General features: G+C 42.9%; 1 protein-coding gene and 1 pseudogene across 1 annotated transcript; both read right to left on the reverse strand.

Annotated features, from left to right (window-relative positions):
- Positions 1 to 486: 486 nt before the first annotated feature.
- Positions 487 to 2,970, reverse strand: LOC126994147 (uncharacterized). The gene is made up of 2 exons (XM_050853398.1): positions 1,931 to 2,970; positions 487 to 1,010 (listed from the first exon to the last, which is right to left on the reverse strand). The coding sequence occupies exons 1-2, from the start codon at positions 2,036 to 2,038 to the stop codon at positions 624 to 626; spliced, it is 495 nt and encodes a 164-aa protein (XP_050709355.1). The 5' UTR covers positions 2,039 to 2,970; the 3' UTR covers positions 487 to 623.
- Positions 2,971 to 10,194: 7,224 nt separating this feature from the next.
- On the reverse strand, positions 10,195 to 12,651 carry LOC126994149 (putative nuclease HARBI1; annotated as a pseudogene).
- Positions 12,652 to 19,585: the final 6,934 nt, after the last annotated feature.

The following is a 19,585-nucleotide window of genomic DNA, read 5'->3' on the forward strand; positions in this document are numbered from 1 at the left end:
CATGGGTGTCTTTTTAGGTTCACGGTACAAAAGAAGGGTCAAACTACCACCAGGGTCACAAAACTACCCATGGGAATGCCCACGGTATGCTCAGACGCGTCCTCCTCTTACATCACCTATTTCCAGAAGCCGAAAAGGAGATCAATCAGGTTCTCATGGGTGTCTTCTTAGGTTCACGGTACAAAAGAAGGGTCAAACTACCACCAGGGTCACAAAACTACCCATGGGAATGCCCACGGTATGCTCAGACGATTCCTCCTCTCACATCACCTATTTCCAGAAGCCGAAAAGGAGATCAATCAGGTTCTCATGGGTGTCTTCTTAGGTTCACGGTACAAAAGAAGGGTCAAACTACCACCAGGGTCACAAAACTACCCATGGGAATGCCCACGGTATGCTCAGACGCGTCCTCCTCTTACATCACCTATTTCCAGAGGCCGAAGAGGAGATCAATCAGGTTCTAATGGGTGTCTTTTTAGGTTCACGGTACAGAAGAATGGTCAAACTACCACCAGGGTCACAAAACTACCCATGGAAATTCCCACAACTCTTACGAAAGTCTCATCAAATATATGTGCTTGGGCATTGAATTGTGTAAGAATATAACCTTCCTAAGTATCACATTATCGGCGCCACTCGTATATGTTATTATCTGCCCAGGGAGCGTCTCGCCAGAGGGCATTGGTAGGCTCCTGGGGTCTCTGCATGTCATTCCCCCAGGAGTCGAAGCCTTGGGAGATGCTATAGACATCCCCAGGGTCGTGGCGGACTGGCTGGGCGTCGAGGGTGATGTAGTGCCGTTGGGGTGTTGGGTTGTGGTTGTCTGCGTCCCACCTCCCTCCGCCGGGCTCTCCACCGTACTCCCAGCTGACGGACCGAGGCTTCCTGTCGTTGCTAAGTGAGGTATGCCGTAGTATTGGCCTCGGGATGAGCTCCGACGTGGGTATTACTTGAGGCAAAGGTGTGCGAGGGAATTTCATAGGAGCTGCGCGTGGTGTGTAAGGGACAACCTGGAGGAGTGAGGAAAACTGGTTAGAGAATGAAAAGGGATGTGATTGCTTTATGAACAGACGTGCCAGTAGTGTTGGTGCAGGACTAGCAACTCTATGTGACAACCTGGAAATGAGGAAAAACTGGGTGCCAAAAGAAGAGGATGTGATTGCTTTCTGAACAGACCTGCCAGTAGTGTTGGTGCAGGACTGGCAACTCTATGTGACAACCTGGAAATGAGGAAAAACTGGGTGCCAAAAGAAGAGGATGTGATTGCTTTCTGAACATACGTGAAGGAGGTGTTGGCATAGGAGGATTACCAACTCTCACAACAGTGTTTTTTGAGGCTTAGGACACTAGAGTAACCATGTCGCTACGGGAAAAGAAAAGGGATGTGATTGCTTTCTGAACACACGTAAAGGAAGTGTTGGCATAGGAGGATTACCAACTCTCACAACAGCGGCTTTTGAGGCTCAGAACACTAGAGTAACCATGTCGCTACCGGAATAGTGATAACGATAAGAAGAGGAAAGGTTGTTATTATTGATGAAATGACTAGGTGGCTTTCATGAATGGTACGGAAGATCTTTAGACAACTCAAAAAACATGAACCTCAAAATCATATCGTTACGGAAACACTGACTACTGAAAAGGGAAAGTTTGTTATTATTGACGAACTGACTGACTGGCTTCTGTGAATATTACGGAAAATCTTTATATACACTCCAAAAAAACATGGACCACAAAGTCTTTAGGAGTAAGTGAAGTAAAAACAAACTCTGCCGTAGATCTTCCTCTTGAAAACTGAGGGAAATGTAAGTAAAGTTTCTAATTGATGAAAAAATGACTGACTTCATGAATGCTACGAAGGATTTTGCTACACTCCAAAAGCCATGAACCTCAAAGTCTTCAAGAGGAACCAAAGTACAGAAGAACTCACTCTGACGTAGATCCTCCTCTTCCTCTTGAAAATCAGCATGAGGAAGCAAGTGAAGAGGACGAGGAGGAGGAGGAAGGAGGAGAGAAGGACGACGATGAACTCAAACATGGACAGGCCCAAGATGCTGTTGTTGTCACCGTCAGGAAGGGTCACCACTGAGTCATCGTCCTCTGTAGTCGTCCAATAGTCATCACTTGTAGTCGTGGCGGGGTCAAGAGAGGTCGTGTCTGTGGTGGTGTCGATGGTGGGGGTTGCTAAGGTTGTGGTGGTGCTAGTTGTTATTGTAGGGGGTAAAGTTGCAGTTGATGTAGTGGTGGTGGGTGTCGGTGTGGTGGTGGTGGTGGTGGGTGCAGTAGTAGTGGTAGTTGGTATTGTAGTAGTGGAGGTGGTAGTGGGTGTGGTAGTGGTGGTGGTGGGTGTAGCAGTAGTGGTGGTAGGTGTAGGAGTAGTGGTGGTGGTGGGTGGAGTAGTAGAAGTGGTGGTAGGTGTAGGAGTAGTGGTGGTGGTGGGTGGAGTAGTAGAAGTGGTGGTGGGTGGAGTAGTAGAAGTGGTGGTGGGTGGAGTAGTAGAAGTGGTGGTAGGTGTAGGAGTAGTGGTGGTGGTGGGTGGAGTAGTAGAAGTGGTGGTGGGTGGAGTAGTAGAAGTGGTGGTGGGTGGAGTAGTAGAAGTGGTGGTGGGTGGAGTAGTAGTCGTGGTGGTGGGTGGAGTAGTAGAAGTGGTGGTGGGTGGAGTAGTAGTGGTGGTGGTGGGTGGAGTAGTAGAAGTGGTGGTGGGTGGAGTAGTAGAAGTGGTGGTGGGTGGAGTAGTAGAAGTGGTGGTGGGTGGAGTAGTAGAAGTGGTGGTGGGTGGAGTAGTAGAAGTGGTGGTGGGTGGAGTAGTAGAAGTGGTGGTGGGTGGAGTAGTAGAAGTGGTGGTGGGTGGAGTAGTAGAAGTGGTGGTGGGTGGAGTAGTAGAAGTGGTGGTGGGTGGAGTAGTAGAAGTGGTGGTGGGTGGAGTAGTAGAAGTGGTGGTGGGTGGAGTAGTAGAAGTGGTGGTGGTGGTGGTGGGTAGTAGAAGTGGTGGTGGGTGGAGTAGTAGAAGTGGTGGTGGGTGGAGTAGTAGAAGTGGTGGTGGGTGGAGTAGTAGAAGTGGTGGTGGGTGGAGTAGTGGTGGTGGTGGTGGGTGGAGTAGAAGTGGTGGTGGGTGGAGTAGTGGTGGTGGTGGGTGGAGTAGTAGAAGTGGTGGTAGGTGTAGGAGTAGTCGTGGTGGTGGTGGCGGCGGCGGTCGTCTTCACGAAGTCCCCCGGGAACGCCTCCACGTCCTCGATTCCTACAGACGCCTGGCCTTGACGGAAGTCGCGCAGAGCTTGACAGTCTCTTCCTGTAGTGGCGAGAGGAACAGTGTTAGAGCCGAGGGCGATGTGTGTGTGTGTGTGTGTGTGTGTGTGTGTTTATATATGTGTGTGTGTGTGTGTGTGTGTGTGTGTGTGTGTGTGTGTTTCTTCACATTTCTTCTTATTTTCTCCTTACTTCTCATATCTTCCTTCCTTCATATATTTAACTCGATCTGTGCCTGCTACCTCTACCCTCCCAGCAAACCGCGTGTAGTGTGGCCGCACCCTTAATTAAAGAGGGTATGTGGTAGTTGTAGAGGTGGTAATTAAGTGGGTGAGTGGTTGTGGTGGTGGTAGTATCAGTAGTGGCGGGGTTAATTAGTTAGTTAGTTAGTTAATCGTATGCTATATAGAGGGTGGTGATGGTTGTAGTGATCTTAGGCGTGTGTGTGGTAGTGGTTGTGGTAGTAGTGGAAGTGGTAGTAGGTGGGTGTGGGTGGTTAGTGGTGTGAGGAGTGGAGCAGTAGGCTAAAGAAGGTAGTGATAGTTATATATTGGTCTCAGTGGGTGGTTGTGGTTGTGGTGGTAGTATAGTGGTAGTAAGGGTTGTGAGGTAAGGAACAGTGGGTTAAAGAAGGTGGTATTTAGTGTGGTGGTAGTTATAGTGGTGGTTGATGGGTTGTAGGGGTTGTGGTATGGTATAATTATTAGTGGTATTATTTCTCACTTATCTTCATAGCCTACCATCGAAAGCCCATTTTCTACTAAACAACAACAAAGAAAACGAATATTGTAGGGGTGAATAATGTAAAATGAGTCTACGGTCAACCTCAACTATGCTGCTTCAAACGAATAATTCTTAATATTATTGAGCACAGTACAAAAGGGAGAGCCGGGATGATATAAATATTATAAGCTACTATATCTGTAAATCCAACACACACTTAGGGTGGTATTGTTAGACGCGAAGGCTAGCGTCCTTTCCTGTCGCTCGACCATGTAGGTAGGCAAAGTTACTTCGTCCCTCGACCGTATTGAGAGACCAGCCCGCCAGCAGCCCCCGCTGCATCTGGCTGCATCTGGGTGTTGGTACGCCTGATCGGCATCAGCTGGCCACGCACCGGCCCGATTTCCCGTTTTTTTCAAAAATCATGTTTCATATCGGGACTACATTAAGAGAAAATTATAAATTTAGAGATAAACAAAACAGAAAAGCTAGATATAGCCGTAATTAATGGAAGAAGACGAGGTGCAGTGCATAAACTTTTATTTCAGCAGTCATACATATAAGAAATTATAAGGAAGTACTCTTTTAAAAATAATAGCATTTAAGATACAAATTCAAATTAAACAATTATGAAAAAAAGAAAAATGAAAAAGATAATGCAGAGTGCCGATATGAATGCATATTCCGCCATCACAACAACGCGCGCGCACGGAAGCTGATCGACAATGGACCGCGCTGCACCACTTTCGTCAAGGCAGAGGAGAGTCCTGGTGCAGCTAGTGGAGGAAAGGCCTGTCCTTCAAGATAGGTCAACCAGCACTGCGGTCCAGCACAAGAAGAACTTGGCGTGGGATGAGATCGCCATAAACTTCAACGCCATGCACCCTGATCTGGAGCCGCGATCAGTTCAACAATTGAAAAGAAGTTTCAACCGCATCAAATTGAAGTAAGTAAATGAGGTGCATTGATTTTACGTTGTATATAGTTAACCTTTTGACCAGTATCGCTTTGTATCGCTTCTAGGTCCTCCTCTCCTCGATCCTTTCAGTGCGCAACGCGTCATGACCCCTGTGCGCTGTCGGGCAGGGGGGAGGTGAGTTCTATTTTCACCTCCACACCTCTGTAACTATGCATTGTAGCAAATATTCGGCATATCATTGGAAAGATAAAGGCAAATACTATACAGCTTGCTTAATTATATTGCCAGTTTCATATGATGACCGACTAAACAATTATATTTTGCCATCGTATCTAAAAAATAACCGCTATTATAATATGTATTGGTAGTATAGTTTGGTATATATTATTCTCGCTTTAACTTAGTGGTTGTAACAGCCAACTAGGCAAGACAATTCACCCCGTTCTGATGACAGGCAGCATGTTTCACGTATGAGTATGTGGTTGCATTATGTAGGAGGTGTCGGTGGACATTCCATCAGAATAAAGTTACTATGGGGTGGTGAATAGTGTTGGAACATGTATTGTGAGCGGGAGATTCAAAACACCACCAGCACAGACAGCGCGGCGTCGCTGCCACAATTTAGCAATAAAATAATAAATGCTCTTACTGTGAATTACCATATAGTTCTTGCATCACGGGGTCACGGGGAAAATGCTTCCACCTCAGCGTGCGGTTGCGAAGCAACTGGGGTCACATGCCACTCCTCCCCTGAGAATTAAAATACTTCCCCAAATCGACCATGCCTTTATACCCACCATTAATATGATCTTAGAATGTGCCCTTGTAACATTCTGTGTGGCATCAGAATGCCGCGGAGCTTCACTTGTCTAGTGCCCTCCCATACTCAGATGTGCCCCCCTTTGATAAATACCTATCCACTCCAGTGTTTGGGTGATGATTAAAATGATCAACTTTTCACCTTTTGAGACACAGATTACACTAATAATGTGTTCTCCAGATCCAAAATAATCATAATGCATTAAAAATAGGCTATAGTTATTTTTCATTGTTATTACATGTTATTTGTAAGGCAAAATAAAGAATTACTGGTAGAATAGCAATAAGCATAGAGCAGGTGTAGCTCTTACATATGATAATATTATACCATTGCTGATCAAATAGTAACCCATTAATTCTTGCTTTGTTAGTTAAGAGCTATATTCAAACTAAAATAATCCCATGTTATCAACCTAATTGAATAGCAATGTATCTTTAATGCAAACACTATTAATATTAATAGGCACTAGAATATTAAATCTGCAACACTAATATCAATTTTGGTACAACAAGTTGTTTCCAATGCTCTTTACTATATTTGGTCAAAGGGTAAAAAAAGGTAAAGGAAAAGGTTAAGTTGGGAGCACACGCTATAGCTGCGGGTGGTGGCAGTGCTCATCTCCATCCCATTGATCCTTTGAGCCTGTCATGAGACAACCCATAAACCAGATACAGTACCAGTGTAACATCTGGGTTACCACAGTTTACTTTCCCTGGTGGCCCCAGGTACCCGGGTGAAAGGAAGGATGAACGGCTGGGTGGCTGCATGCCAACTGCCCAGGCCAGCAGATTCATTGTTAGTGACTCGAACCACTGCATTGCAGAGGTGTATTTTTAAAGGGTTTAAAATTCAGTATGCCTTTGATATATTATTTTTATTAAAATCATGTTTCATTGCTGTGTGAAAAAGGAAGAGAGAGCCTACAAGCTGAAGGTGAAGAGGACTGGTGGTGCCCCTCCTCCATCACCTCCCAAGTTTACAGAAGAACATGAGACTGTTGCCTCCATGATCTCTGGAGAACTCAACATGGGCGAGGATGTCTTTGACACTCTTGCCATTCAAGATGGGCATCCAGTGGATGAGGCAGGCACTCCCATCATGGATGTTACTTTCAGTAAGTTAATCATTGCTTGAAAGTATATCACATTATATTATCCAGCTTTCTGCATTCTTGTTCTGGTGCTGCATATAAATACTATCATTGTTATTCTCATCATCAATTTTCACTTTTTGATACACTGGTTTAGGTTAAAAGATATGCAAAAAAAAAAAAATATATATATATATATATATATATATATATATATATATAGATATATAGAGAGAGAGAGAGAGAGAGAGAGAGAGAGAGAGATATATATAGAGAGAGAGAGAGAGAGAGAGAGAGAGAGAGAGAGAGAGAGAGAGAGATAAAAAATAAATATATATATATATATATAGAGAGAGAGAGAGAGAGAGAGAGAGAGAGAGAGAGAGAGAGAGAGAGAGAGAGATATAGATAGATAGATAGATAGATATAGATATAGATAGATAAGTTACTCATTTCTGGGAACAAGCTCTGAGGGGCCCAGTCTAGGATTAAATTTAAATAACTATAAATGCAATAGATATCAAATTCCTCTGGTGCCTTTATTGATGGGGTAGTGTTTTTCAAGTATTATAAGAAAAGAAGCTAACATTGTTATTGAAGGAAGAAATTTCCCGAGTCACATCATCTTTCATGTATAAGTATGACTGATAATGCATTGTATTATTTCACAGCTGTGAGTGGAAAACTGCCACCGACAGAGGTCCCCTCTGCTACTTCTGCCGCTGAATGTGCTGAAGCACCTGCACCTCCTAGTGCTTCTACATCTTTCCAGCCAGAAGCTTCATCCTCTGCATCCACTGCACCATCACTAACTACATTTACATGTAATGTGGCCTCCTCTTCTGCCCCACGGCAGAGGAGGAAATTTGATGCAGAGTACCAGGCCTGTCGGAAGCAGCAGGATGAGTATCACCAACTCCTTCTTCAACAGACCAGAGAGGAGCACGACCAACAGATGAAACTGTACCAGTTTCACAGGGAGGTGTTGCAGCGGCAGCTAGATGTCTTCACGGAGACTTGGCATCATATCCGTGAGGCAGCAGACACCTGCAAAGCCAAATTTTTGGACAGTTTGGGGAATGCCGGAGAGTAACATCCATGATGGGATTGCCTGCCTCATCAACTGCATGCCCATCTTGTATTGTAAGAGTGTCAAGGACACACTCGCCCATACTGAGTTCTCCAGAAATCATGGAGGCAACGGCCTCGTGTTCTTCGGAAAGCTTGGGAGGTGATTGAGGAGGGCCACCACCAGTCTTCTTCACCGTTAGCATGTAAGCTCCCCCCAACATCACTACCTATGAATTTATCTAAACATTTTATTAATGTGTTCATCTTATTGACTCTCATAACATGAAGGCCAGGCCTGTTCCACTCATTCTCTTGTTGGTAAAGTATTTTTGCCTATGACCCTGTGGAATCTGAATTTATCAAATTTAAACCCATTATTACATGTCCTACCCAGCTCTCTTACCATCAGAACCTTATAAATATCCCCTTATTAAAGCCCTTCATCCATTTATAAACTTCGATCAAGTCTCCTTGCACCCTTTGCCTCTCTAGAAAATGCAAGTTTAATTAACTGTTCGAGTCTCCTCATATGTCAAGTTTTTGAACCCGTAAATCATCTTTGTCATCCTCCACTGTACCAATTCTAACATTTTGATACCCATTCTACAATTATGAAGGTGACCAGAAAAAAAACACATTATCATGATAAGATCTAACTAATGCTAAATATAGCTTGATGACATCAGCACTTGTTGCTTACTCTCCTTGAAATGAATCCCAATACCCTATTTGCACAATATCTAGGATGAATGCATTGTGCTCTTAGATGGAGATCAGAGGTCATCAAGATCCTGAATTCCTCTCACACCTTGATCTTCTTAGGGGAGTGTCATTTAACCAATAATTATGAGGGGTTGTTCCCATATACACTCAGAGTACTGCACTTCCAGATGTATAAATAAAAACCAACACTGCCACCATCTTCAGTGGTCTTTCTTTACACCACTGAAGATGGTGGCAGTGTCCACCGAAACTGTTTAGTTAAAAATATAACTATCGTCTGCCAGTGTGGGTTTTTATTTATACATCAAGAATATTACGTCAGAGTGATTAGCCCATTCTTTGCACTTCCAGACATTGAACTCCATCTGCCACTTCCCTGCCCATTCACGCAATCTGTCTAGTTCATCCTGGAGAATACTAGCGACCCGATCCGACTCAATTACTCTGCCAATCTCTGTATCATCAGCATTTTAGCATATATTGCCAACATTAACTAGTGTTAGTAGTAGTAGTTGTAGTAGGAAATACATTATATTCAGTGATGTTTGATAAATATTTTGTTCATTTATTTATATCATGATTATGTACGTATAGGCTTCAGGCAGGAAATGAACAAATTAAAGAGACTGTAAATTTTGATCGGAAAATATTTATGCAAAATCTTACAAGCTATTTTCATTTTCTGAACAGACATAACTTATTATTAGAGAAACTACAATAAAGATCTCAAAATGTACACCACTGTGACCAACCACCACACCAAGAAAAGACGGCGCCACTATAAAACACTTGCCTGCATCATGACGGGCTAGGGCCGACTACCATCCAGGTCTCTCAAGAAAGCCTAAAAGCACTATAGGCTGGGAAAAAAAAGATCAAACCTGGGCTATCTGTGTATAAATCAACCCAACTGAGCTACTGAGGTCACCATGCCAAGGGCCACTTATGCAGCACTATACCTGACACCCTGGCCCCTACTGTGGATATGAAGGAAAAGTGACCTCGCTCACACTCATGGTAGCTGGAAACGCTTTTAATCGCTTTTAGTCAACCCATAATGCCACCTGTAGTATATATTTACATTAGAAAAACTGCAATAATAGTGAAAAATTTTGTCATGTAGATTACTGAATTTTCAATGTGTTATTGCAGTTCCTCTAATATATATAGCACCGCATGTGCTACTGTGGGTTAAATAAAAGCATTTCCAGCCACCATGAGTGTGGGCGAAGTCACCTTTCCTGCATATCCACAGTGGGGGCGAGGATGTCAGATACAGTGCCAGAGAAGTGGCCTCTGGGATCATCTTTTTCTGGGGTGTTTTATGGGGCTGGTTAGGCTGTGGGACCACTGCCTCCTGAGCCCCATCAGTGGGAAATGTTAGCGGATGTTGTTATTCTGTCGATGTGTCACCAGGGGAGGGGTTAGATCCTATAGATTTGCCAGGACTTCTCTAGGAAGGTCTGCATAGACTTGAGGGCTTGGAATGCAGTGTTGGGGCTGAGGGTGTCGCTGCCCAGCAGGCCTTCTATGTAAAGTTGGCCTGTGGATGTTGAGTCTGGTTAGGGATGCTTAATTTGAGGTTGGTGTGGAGGAGTGGAATCTTGGGCAGTGGAGCAGGAAATGTTCTGGTGTGTTAGGCTGTGTGAGGCACCATGGGCAGTGTAGGTCTTGGACTAGACGGAGAACTTTTAAATCATCGATGGCTCGGTTGGCTTGCTGCCCTGACTCCTATCCAGAAGCCTGGGTTCCATTGCCAGCACTCAATGGTGTACATTTTGACATCCACAGAAGATCTAAAAGAATCTCTCAACAATGGAAGCTCTGCGAGCATTTCCAGTGCCTACATCATAATCTGCAAGTATGTCTATGTTGATGGGCTCAAGTTCTTCTTCTGGCATGTCAATGGGGAGTTTGTTGAGGATTGCAATATTGTGCAGGATGGCACATGCAGTCACAATTTTTTTTGATGTTGAGAGCTGTTCTCATTGGCTTTGAGAGAATAGCAAATCTTTTCTTCCAAATCCCGAACGTTCTCTCGATCAGGTTCCTTGTTTTGATGTGAGAGGCATTGTAATGCCTCTCCTTAACAGTACGAGGAATTCGAATGGGAGTTAAAAGGTAGCTTTTACAGGCATAGCCCGAATCCCCCAACAAGTATCCTCTGTACTGCCCTCCCTCCAGAGTAGCACACAAAACAGACTCACTGAAGATGCGGGCATCATGTGCACTACCTTGCCAGTTCACGACCAGATTTGTGAAGAGCATGGATGAGTTGCAGACCCCCATTATATTCAATGAAAAAAAGCCTTTCCTGCAGCGGTAAAGTTCTGCATCTTCTCCACCTGGACTGATGATTGGGATGTGTACACCATCTACACATCCAATAACTCCGGGCATGGCAGCTACCTCAAATTGTCGCATGACATCCTGTTCTTCAGCAGGACTGGGGAACTTTATGTAGTCCCCTGCTAGCTGGCAGATTGCACTGGTCACAGTCTTGACACAGGTAGATACACTGGGCAGCGACATGTCACAGCAATCCCCCATGTCAAGCTGGAAGCTCCCAGTGGCATAGTAGCGGAGGGTTACCAGCAGCTGGAGACGTGGTGGGATTGGAAGCCCTGTAAGAAAGAAATATTTATCAGAATATATATATATATATATATATATATATATATATATATATATATATATATATATATATCTATATATATATATATATATATATATATATATATATATATATATATATACACACACACACACCATAGAACGGGGCTATTGCGACCACCTGGGGCAACTGAGACCAGCTAAGGAAATTTCTTTTAAAAATTAAACAAAAAAAAAATAATAGGTCGGACTGTTTTGTTAACTTCTGTTTTGTAGACATTCAAGTACATAAGATCTGAAAATGTAAACCACATCTTTTCACTCATTCCACAAGTACCCCTCATTCCTATTCATTTGTGTATGTATATTCGAGGAATGTGACCCAGTAACGCTAAGGTGTGCTGTACACAAGCCGTGTCCCTCAGCCAAGTCCAATTTCTGTGATCTGTAGCCAGGCATCCTATGTAAGTATACAGCCAATGTGGAGGTGATCAATGTTAATGTTTACTTTGTATTGATCTTTATATAACATGGGGTAATTGAGACCACCATAATGGGGTACAAGAGACCACAGCTACATAAATGGTACACACTTCTGTTTTGTTTCGGGATGGTGTGTACCTACAAGAGAAAAGAAGGTTCTCCCAGGGCCCAGTATACTCCTGACATCCGGAAACAGGCTGATAATAATATTAATAATAATAATAATGATAATATTAATAATAATAATAATGATAATATTAATAATAATAATAATAATAATAATAATAATAATAATAATAATGAAAATAATAATAATAATAATAATAATAATAATAATAATAATAATAATAATAATAATAATAATAATAATAATAATAATAATAATAATAATAATAATAATAATAATAATAATAATAATAATAATAATGATAATAATAATAATTATAACAATAATAATAAATAATAGTAATAATAATAATAATAATAATAATAATAATAATAATAATAATAATAATAATAATAATGATAATAATAATAAATTAATTAATAATAATGAAAATAATAACAATAATTATAACAGTAAATAATAATAATAATAATAATAATAATAATAATAATAATAATAATAATAATAATAATAAATTAATTAATAATAATGAAAATAATAATAATTATATATAATTATAAAAAAATATATAATAATAATAATAATAAATTAATTAATAATAATGAAAATAATAATAATTATAATTATAATAACAATAAATAATAATAATAATAATAATAATAATAATAATAATAATAATAATAATAATAATAATAATAATAACAACAATAGCAATAATAATAATTCCTGATGACTGCACCTCCATGGTGATGTGGTTATCGTGCCAAGCTACAAATCCACAGATCTAGGTTCAAATCCCAGTCGGTGTGCACCTCAACCAAATGTTCATTATACATCTTGTGCCTGTCAAATTAATGGGTACCTGTGGAAACCTGTGGTAACCCAGATGTTACACCTGCCCTCTCTTTTGGGGTAATGGGTTCATATCCACCACAGGCTATAGTGCTAATGTGACAGAGGTCAGCACTCAGGCCATGTGCAACTATAGTATGTGCCCCTACCTTCACCTTACTTTCACTGAGAATGTGGATGACTGCCTTATCCTACTTTTCAACCAATCAATAACCAAGCCCATAATTTTGCAGATTTTTGCAGGGTCTATAAGGCATCATAGTTTCATGAGGTGGGCGGGGAAGAGGGTAGCGATCGAAGCAAGGATGTGCAGGTGAGGGAATATTTTGTAAATAGGCACTTTTAGGGCATTTTAAGGCTGATTGAAAAACATTGGAGGGCTGTAGCCCCCTAGCTCCCCCACAGACATTATGGCTGACAACAGAAACTCATGTTAGAAAAGTGTGTCAAAAGATATGTTGAACTGAATTGTTTGCTTTGACCTAAACTCTATCGCTAGGAAATATGAAATAAACATTTATTCCTTAAGAATGATAATTTGACAAAAAAATCATAGACATATATGTAGACATATTTTTACATAGCTGAGAATAACTAGGGTATGGATCTGTGACTTTGGCACCTCGTATAATTTGAGAACTATCAGGGCTGTCCCTGTTTATGGTTGTGGTTCGTTGGCAGATCTAAAGGGGACCCAGGGCGCCCCCATGGTCCTGAGCGAATACTGGAAACTAGCTCAGAAGTGCGCTGGCTATAACAACAAAACTCGCAGAACATTCCAAATTGTGTGGTAGGCAATTTCATCGGACTTTTCAACAATCGGGCCTCCGGCAAACTTTTTTCCTGAATCGGCTCCTGTTGCAGTTAAGCATCAGTACATTAATCTTGCTAGCCACAGCTTGATCAGGTCTGATTAAAGTACCTGTAAAGAATGGCATTATTAAATTTTCAGACCTATGATATTTTAAGCTGACCTCTTTTCCTGGTAGAATCTGGCAATAGGTGCTGGATTTTTTATAAGAGATCCAGGGTGACTTGCTTGGAGAGCCGAAAGCGTTGAGTGAACTCCTCTTCCGAGTACATTTCAAAGGGATCCCTACGGCTCCTGAACAAACGGGTTCTCCTCCTGATGGCCAGGTCTTCCCATTGTCCCACGTGAGCCACTCTACGTAGCAGGTGTCTGTAGGCTGCCATTGCTGCTTTTTCTGTAATAAAAATTATATTTAATCTTTTGTGTCATCACCCTCATCAAGGATTATTTTCATTTGAAGTGGAACTTAAGCATCAAGGTCTGTCTGAATATAAGCTTGAGCTTAGATGGCCAATGTAATTATTCCCCATAATGGTGTGAAATATTAATATTGGCCATGCTGGGGTGGGCAGGCTCAGTAATGAAGGCTGCTTCCTTGACCTATTTCATAGCATTCACAATTCATACTTATTGAGGTTTACTGGCGTCAGGCTCACTGTAGTATTACCAAAGTTAAGGTAAAGTTGGGGGCACACGCTATAGCTGAGCTGCGCGTGGGTTCTCCGTTGCATGAACACGTGAGCCTGTGGTAGGAGGGAGCCCAACACCCCGGGACACAGGGCCAGTGTGACATCCGGGTTACCACAGTTTACCTTCCCCAGGTTTCCCCAGGTACCCATTTATCAACCAGCCCGAGAGGGAGGATGAACAGCTGGGTGAGCAGCACGCTGACTCCTCGGGTCATGATTCGGACACGGGGCCGCGTAGTAGTAGTCAGCCACGCTGACCACTAGACCACGGAGACCTCTTAGTATTACCAAGCACGAATAATAAGATTATACATCCTGTCAAGCTCCCTCACCCGGGTGTAATAATACATTTTGTTGGGGCTACGGCATGGCGATGAAAGGCGAGCCTCCTGTCAGCCTTCCAGCAAGTTGTATACACGCCTTATCCCGCCTAACGTGTCCTGCTACTCTAAAATCACTAAACAATACTCTTGGTCTTATCTGTATATGGATGATGAAGTATAGTGGTGGCGGCAGCCTTCCTCTCCCGCGTGACGCCTGGCCGGGGGGGAGGTTGTTGTCGTCACGGCGCTCTATTCTTGTAAAACGCGGAACGGGTACTGTTATCAGAGAAACACTAGTGTTCTGCCTAATAGGATATTTTTTTCCCGAAAATTTATTTTATAATTTATTGTATTTTTTACATTCAGTCTAAATTCTGATAACAATTTAAATCACGATTTCGACGAATACACTGGGGTACAAGTGTACTCGACAATCGACCATGTTCCAGTATTTTGGCGGGCATTTCAAGTACTCTCAGTAACGACTTGACTTCATGGGAAGTAACTTGTCCTCGACCTTCCGTCTAGCAATACCACCCTAAGGCTCTTCGTCTCATCAGCTCTCCTCCTCCTACTGATAGTCTTCTACCTCTTAAATTCCGCCGCGATGTTGCCTCTCTTTCTATCTTCTATCGATATTTCCACGCTGACTGCTCTTCTGAACTTGCTAACTGCATGCCTCCCCCCCTCCCGCGGCCCCGCTGCACACGACTTTCTACTCAAGCTCATCCCTTTACTGTCGAATTCCCTTATGCAAGAGTTAACTAGCATCTTCACTCTTTCATCCTCACGCTGCTAAACTCTGGAACAATTTTCCTTCATCTGTATTTCCTCCTGCCTACGACTTGAACTCTTTCAAAAGGAGGGTATCAGGACACCTCTCCTCCCGAAATTGACCTTTCTTTCGGCCACCTCTTTTGATTCTTTTTTGGGAGCAGCGAGTAGCGGGCTTTTTTTTATTAATGTTTTTTTTGTGTGCCCTTGAACTGTCTCCTTTGTTGTAAAAAAAAAAAAAAAATACACCAACGCGCGGACCTTAATACCTAAACGGAATGAGTTACTTACCTACGTTGACGTAGAAAGACCGGACGTGATTGCCATCACCGAAACGTGGGCCATCTCTGACCACCTAATGACCGAATTCTCAATTCCAGGATACGAAAGTTTCTACAAAAACAGACTTCACAAGAAAGGAGGAGGTGTTATATGATACGTCAAGAACAAATACCCGGCCGTGAAAATAACCAAAGGGGACTCAGAGAAATATGACACTGTATGTGTTGAACTGGAGACTAGCAAGCACAACAAAATAACGATTGGAACCGTTTACAGACCTCCAAAGCAACAAGCAGCGGACGACGCAGCTGTGTATGAGGAAATTCCCACCATAACACAAAACAAACAATCAGTCATTATCGGGGACTTTAACTGTTCCAACATTGACTGGAACACGATGATTGGAGATCGGGAGGGTAACAGATTGCTCGAAATGTTAGAGGACACTTTTCTAACTCAGATTGTTACCCAACCTACAGGGGAAAATAACTTATTAGACCTAGTACTCGTGAGTGATTCCGATCTCACACGTGAATGTCAGGTCGGCGAAAAACTAAGTGGTTGCGACCATCACCTAATTCGCCTAAAGATCAGAACAGACCACGAACTCACCGAAAACACGTCCAAGATTCCAAACTACAAAAGAGCAAATTTTAATCTCGCTCGTGAGCTGCTAACCCAGACAACTTGGGAACTCATGAACCTCACTCCTGTGGGCGGCGCGTGGAACGGCTTCAAGAACAAACTCTTAGAGGTAGAGAGAACAACTGTTCCCATGAAGACTAGAACAAATAATGCCATAAGCCCACCATGGATGACTACCCAAGTTCGACCGGCGATTAATTTAAAGAACAGAAAATACAACTTGCTAAAGGAAAACAGCACTGACGAGGCACGCGAACAGTACCATCAAAGCTTCTCATTCGCCAGCGTAAACGCGACAATGAAAAGCAGATTGCGAGCGAAGCCAAGTCCAACCCGAAAAAGTTCTTCACGTATATAAGAACCAAAAAGAAGACAAAAGGCAATATCGGTCCCCTAAAAGATGTAAGTTTTTTTTTTTTTTACAGCTAAGGAGACAGTACAATGGCGTAAATAAAAATTTATATAAAAAGGCCCGCTACTCACTGTTCCTGAATAGAGATCGAAGGAGTGTCCAAAAAGAGAGGACAATTTCGGGAGGAGAGGTGTCCTGATACCCTCCTCTTGAAAGAGTTCAAGTCGTAGGCAGGAGGAAATACAGATGAAGGAAGATTGTTCCAGAGTTTACCAGCGTAAGAGATGAAAGAGTGAAGATGCTGGTTGACTCTTGCATAAGGGGTTTGGACAGTATAGGGATGAGAATGAGTAGAAAGACGTGTGCAGCGGGGCCGCGGGAGGGGGGGAGGCATGCAGTTAGCAAGTTCAGAAGAGCAGTCAGCATGAAAATATCGATAGAAGATAGAAAGAGACGCAACATGGCGGCTCAATTTGAGAGGTAGAAGACTATCAGTATGAGGAGGAGATTTGATGAGACGAAGAGCCTTTGACTCCACTCTGTCAAGGAGAGCTGTGTGAGTGGAGCCCCTCCACACATGAGATGCGTACTCCATACGAGGGCGGACAAGGCTCCTGTAAATGGATAGCAACTGTGCGGGGGAGAAGAACTGGCGGAGACGGTACAGAACGCGCAGCCTAGAGGAAGCTGATTTAGTAAGAGATGAGATATGGAGTTTCAAGTTGAGATTTTGAGTTAAGGATAGACCGAGAATGTTTAGTGTTGAAGAAGTTGATAGCTGAGTGTTGTCGAAGAACATGGGATAGTTGTTTGGAAGATTGTGTCGAGTGGATCGGTGGAGAAACTGTGTTTTTGAGGCGTTGAAGGACACCAGGTTCCTCTTGCCCCAATCGGAAATAATAGTAAGGTCTGAGGCTAAGCGTTCTGTTGCCTCCAGCCTTGAATCGATAAGTTCCTGTGGAGTGGCTCTTCTATTAATAGAAGTTGAGTAATGCAGAGTGGAGTCATCGGCGTAAGAATGGATAGGACAGTTCGTTTTGGAAAGAAGATCATCAATGAACAACAGAAGGAGAGTGGGAGATAGGACAGAACCCTGTGGGACACCACTGTTAATATGTTTAGGGGAAGAACAGTGACCGTCCACCACAGCAGAAATAGAACGGTCAGAAAGGAAACTGGAAATAAAGGTACAGAGAGAAGGATAGAAAGCGTAGGAGGGTAGTTTGGAAAGAAGATTTGTGCCAGACTCTATCAAAGGCTTTTGATATGTCCAGCGCAATAGCAAAGGTTTCACCAAAACTGCTAAGAGAGGATGACCAAGAATCAGTTAAGAGAGCAAGAAGATCGCCAGTAGAACGCCCCTTGCGGAACCTATAATCGGGATTAGATAGAATGTTAGAAGTGGAAAGGTGCCTTTGAATCTTCCGGTTAAGGATTGATTCAAAAGCTTTAGATAGACGGGAAAGTAAATCTATAGTTTGAGAGATTGGAACGGTCACCGTTCTTAGGCACAGACTGTAAGAAGGCGTACTTCCAGCAGGAAGGAAAGGTAGATGTTGATAGGCAGAAACGAAAGAGTTTGACAAGGCAGGGTGTCAGCACGGAAGCACAGTTTTTAAGGACAATAGGAGGCACTCCATCAGGTCCATAAGCCTTCTGAGAGTTGAGGCCAGAGAGGCCATAGAAAACATCATTTGGAAGAATTTTAAGAACAGGCATAAAGGAGTCAGAGGAGGGATGAGCATGAGGAATATGCCCAGAATCGTCCAGGGTAGAGTTCTTACAGAAAGTTTGAGCGAAGAGTTCAGCCTTAGAGACAGATGAGATGGCACTGCTGCCGTCAGGGTTAAGGAGAGGAGGGAAAGAGGAAGAAGTGAAATTGAGGAGATATTTTGGCTAGATGCCAGAAGTCACGGGAAGAATTAGAAAAGCAAGTTATTGACATTTTCTATTGATAAAAGAAGTTTTGGTAAGTCGGAGAATAGATTTCGCACGATTCCGGGCTGAAATGTAAAGGTCAAAGTTAGCGGGTGTTCGAAGGCTCTGGAACCTTTTGTGAGCTGTCTCTCTATCTGTAATAGCAAGAGAACAAGCATGATTACACCAAGGCTTTTTAGCATGAGGAGTAGAGAAAGAACGTGGAATGTGTGCCTCCATTCCAGAGACAATCACCTCTGTGATGAGCTGGGCACACACAGAGGGTCTCTCCTGGAAGCAGTAATCATTCCACGGGAATGGAAAAGTACATCCTCAAGTCGTCCCACCGAGCTGAAGCAAAATGCCAGAAGCATCCATCGCCTCTTCGGTGGTTCCAGGGGATGTACAGGAGCGATAGGACAGGATACAGAAATAAGGTTATGATCGGAGGAGCCCAACGGAGAGAACAGTTTGACAGAGTAAGCAGAAGGATTAGAGGTAAGGAAGAGGTCTAGAATGTTGACAAGACGGTCGGGAATACGAGTAGGGTGCTGAACGAACTGCTCTAGGTCGTTGAGGAGAGCAAAGTTGTAGGCTTGTTCATCAGGCTGGTCAGTGAAAGAGGATGAAAGCCAAAGCTGGAGGTGAACATTGAAATCTCCTAAGATTGAGATTCAGCGAAGGGAGAGTGAGTCAAGATATGTTTCACTTCTGAGTTCAAATAGTCAAAGAATTTTACATAGTTAGTAGAGTTAGGTGAGAGATAGACAGCACATATGTATTTAGTAATAGAATGACAATGAAGTCTTAGCCAGATGGTAGAAAATTCAGAAGAGTCAAGGTCGTGGGCACGAGAGCAAGTGATGTCGTTGCGCACGTAGGCGCAACATCCAGCTTTGGTTTGAAATTTAGGATAGAGATAGTAGGAGGGAACAGAGTAGAGGTTGCTGTCAGTAGCCTCAGAAACCTGTGTTTCGATGAGGAAGAGAAGGTGAGGTTTAGAGGAGGAGAGAAGGTGTTCCACAGAATGAAATTTAGAACGAAGACCGCGAATGTTGCAGAAATTGATAAGGAGGAGGTTCGAGGAGTTATCAGGACACCTCTCAAGTCGGCAGCCAGAAGAGG

This window comes from Eriocheir sinensis, unplaced genomic scaffold (assembly GCF_024679095.1).
Source record: "Eriocheir sinensis breed Jianghai 21 unplaced genomic scaffold, ASM2467909v1 Scaffold729, whole genome shotgun sequence".
NCBI classification, from domain to species: domain Eukaryota; kingdom Metazoa; phylum Arthropoda; class Malacostraca; order Decapoda; family Varunidae; genus Eriocheir; species Eriocheir sinensis.

What these genes read in the sequence shown, in the direction of transcription:
- LOC126994147 (XM_050853398.1), bottom strand. Translation starts at nt 2,038, where the DNA reads ATGTTTGAGTTCATCGTCGTCCTTCTCTCCTCCTTCCTCCTCCTCCTC. An exon ending in AGAGGAGGATCTACGTCAGA is followed by an intron (nt 1,011 to 1,930) that starts GTGAGTTCTTCT and finishes TCACTCCTCCAG; the next exon opens with GTTGTCCCTTACACACCACG.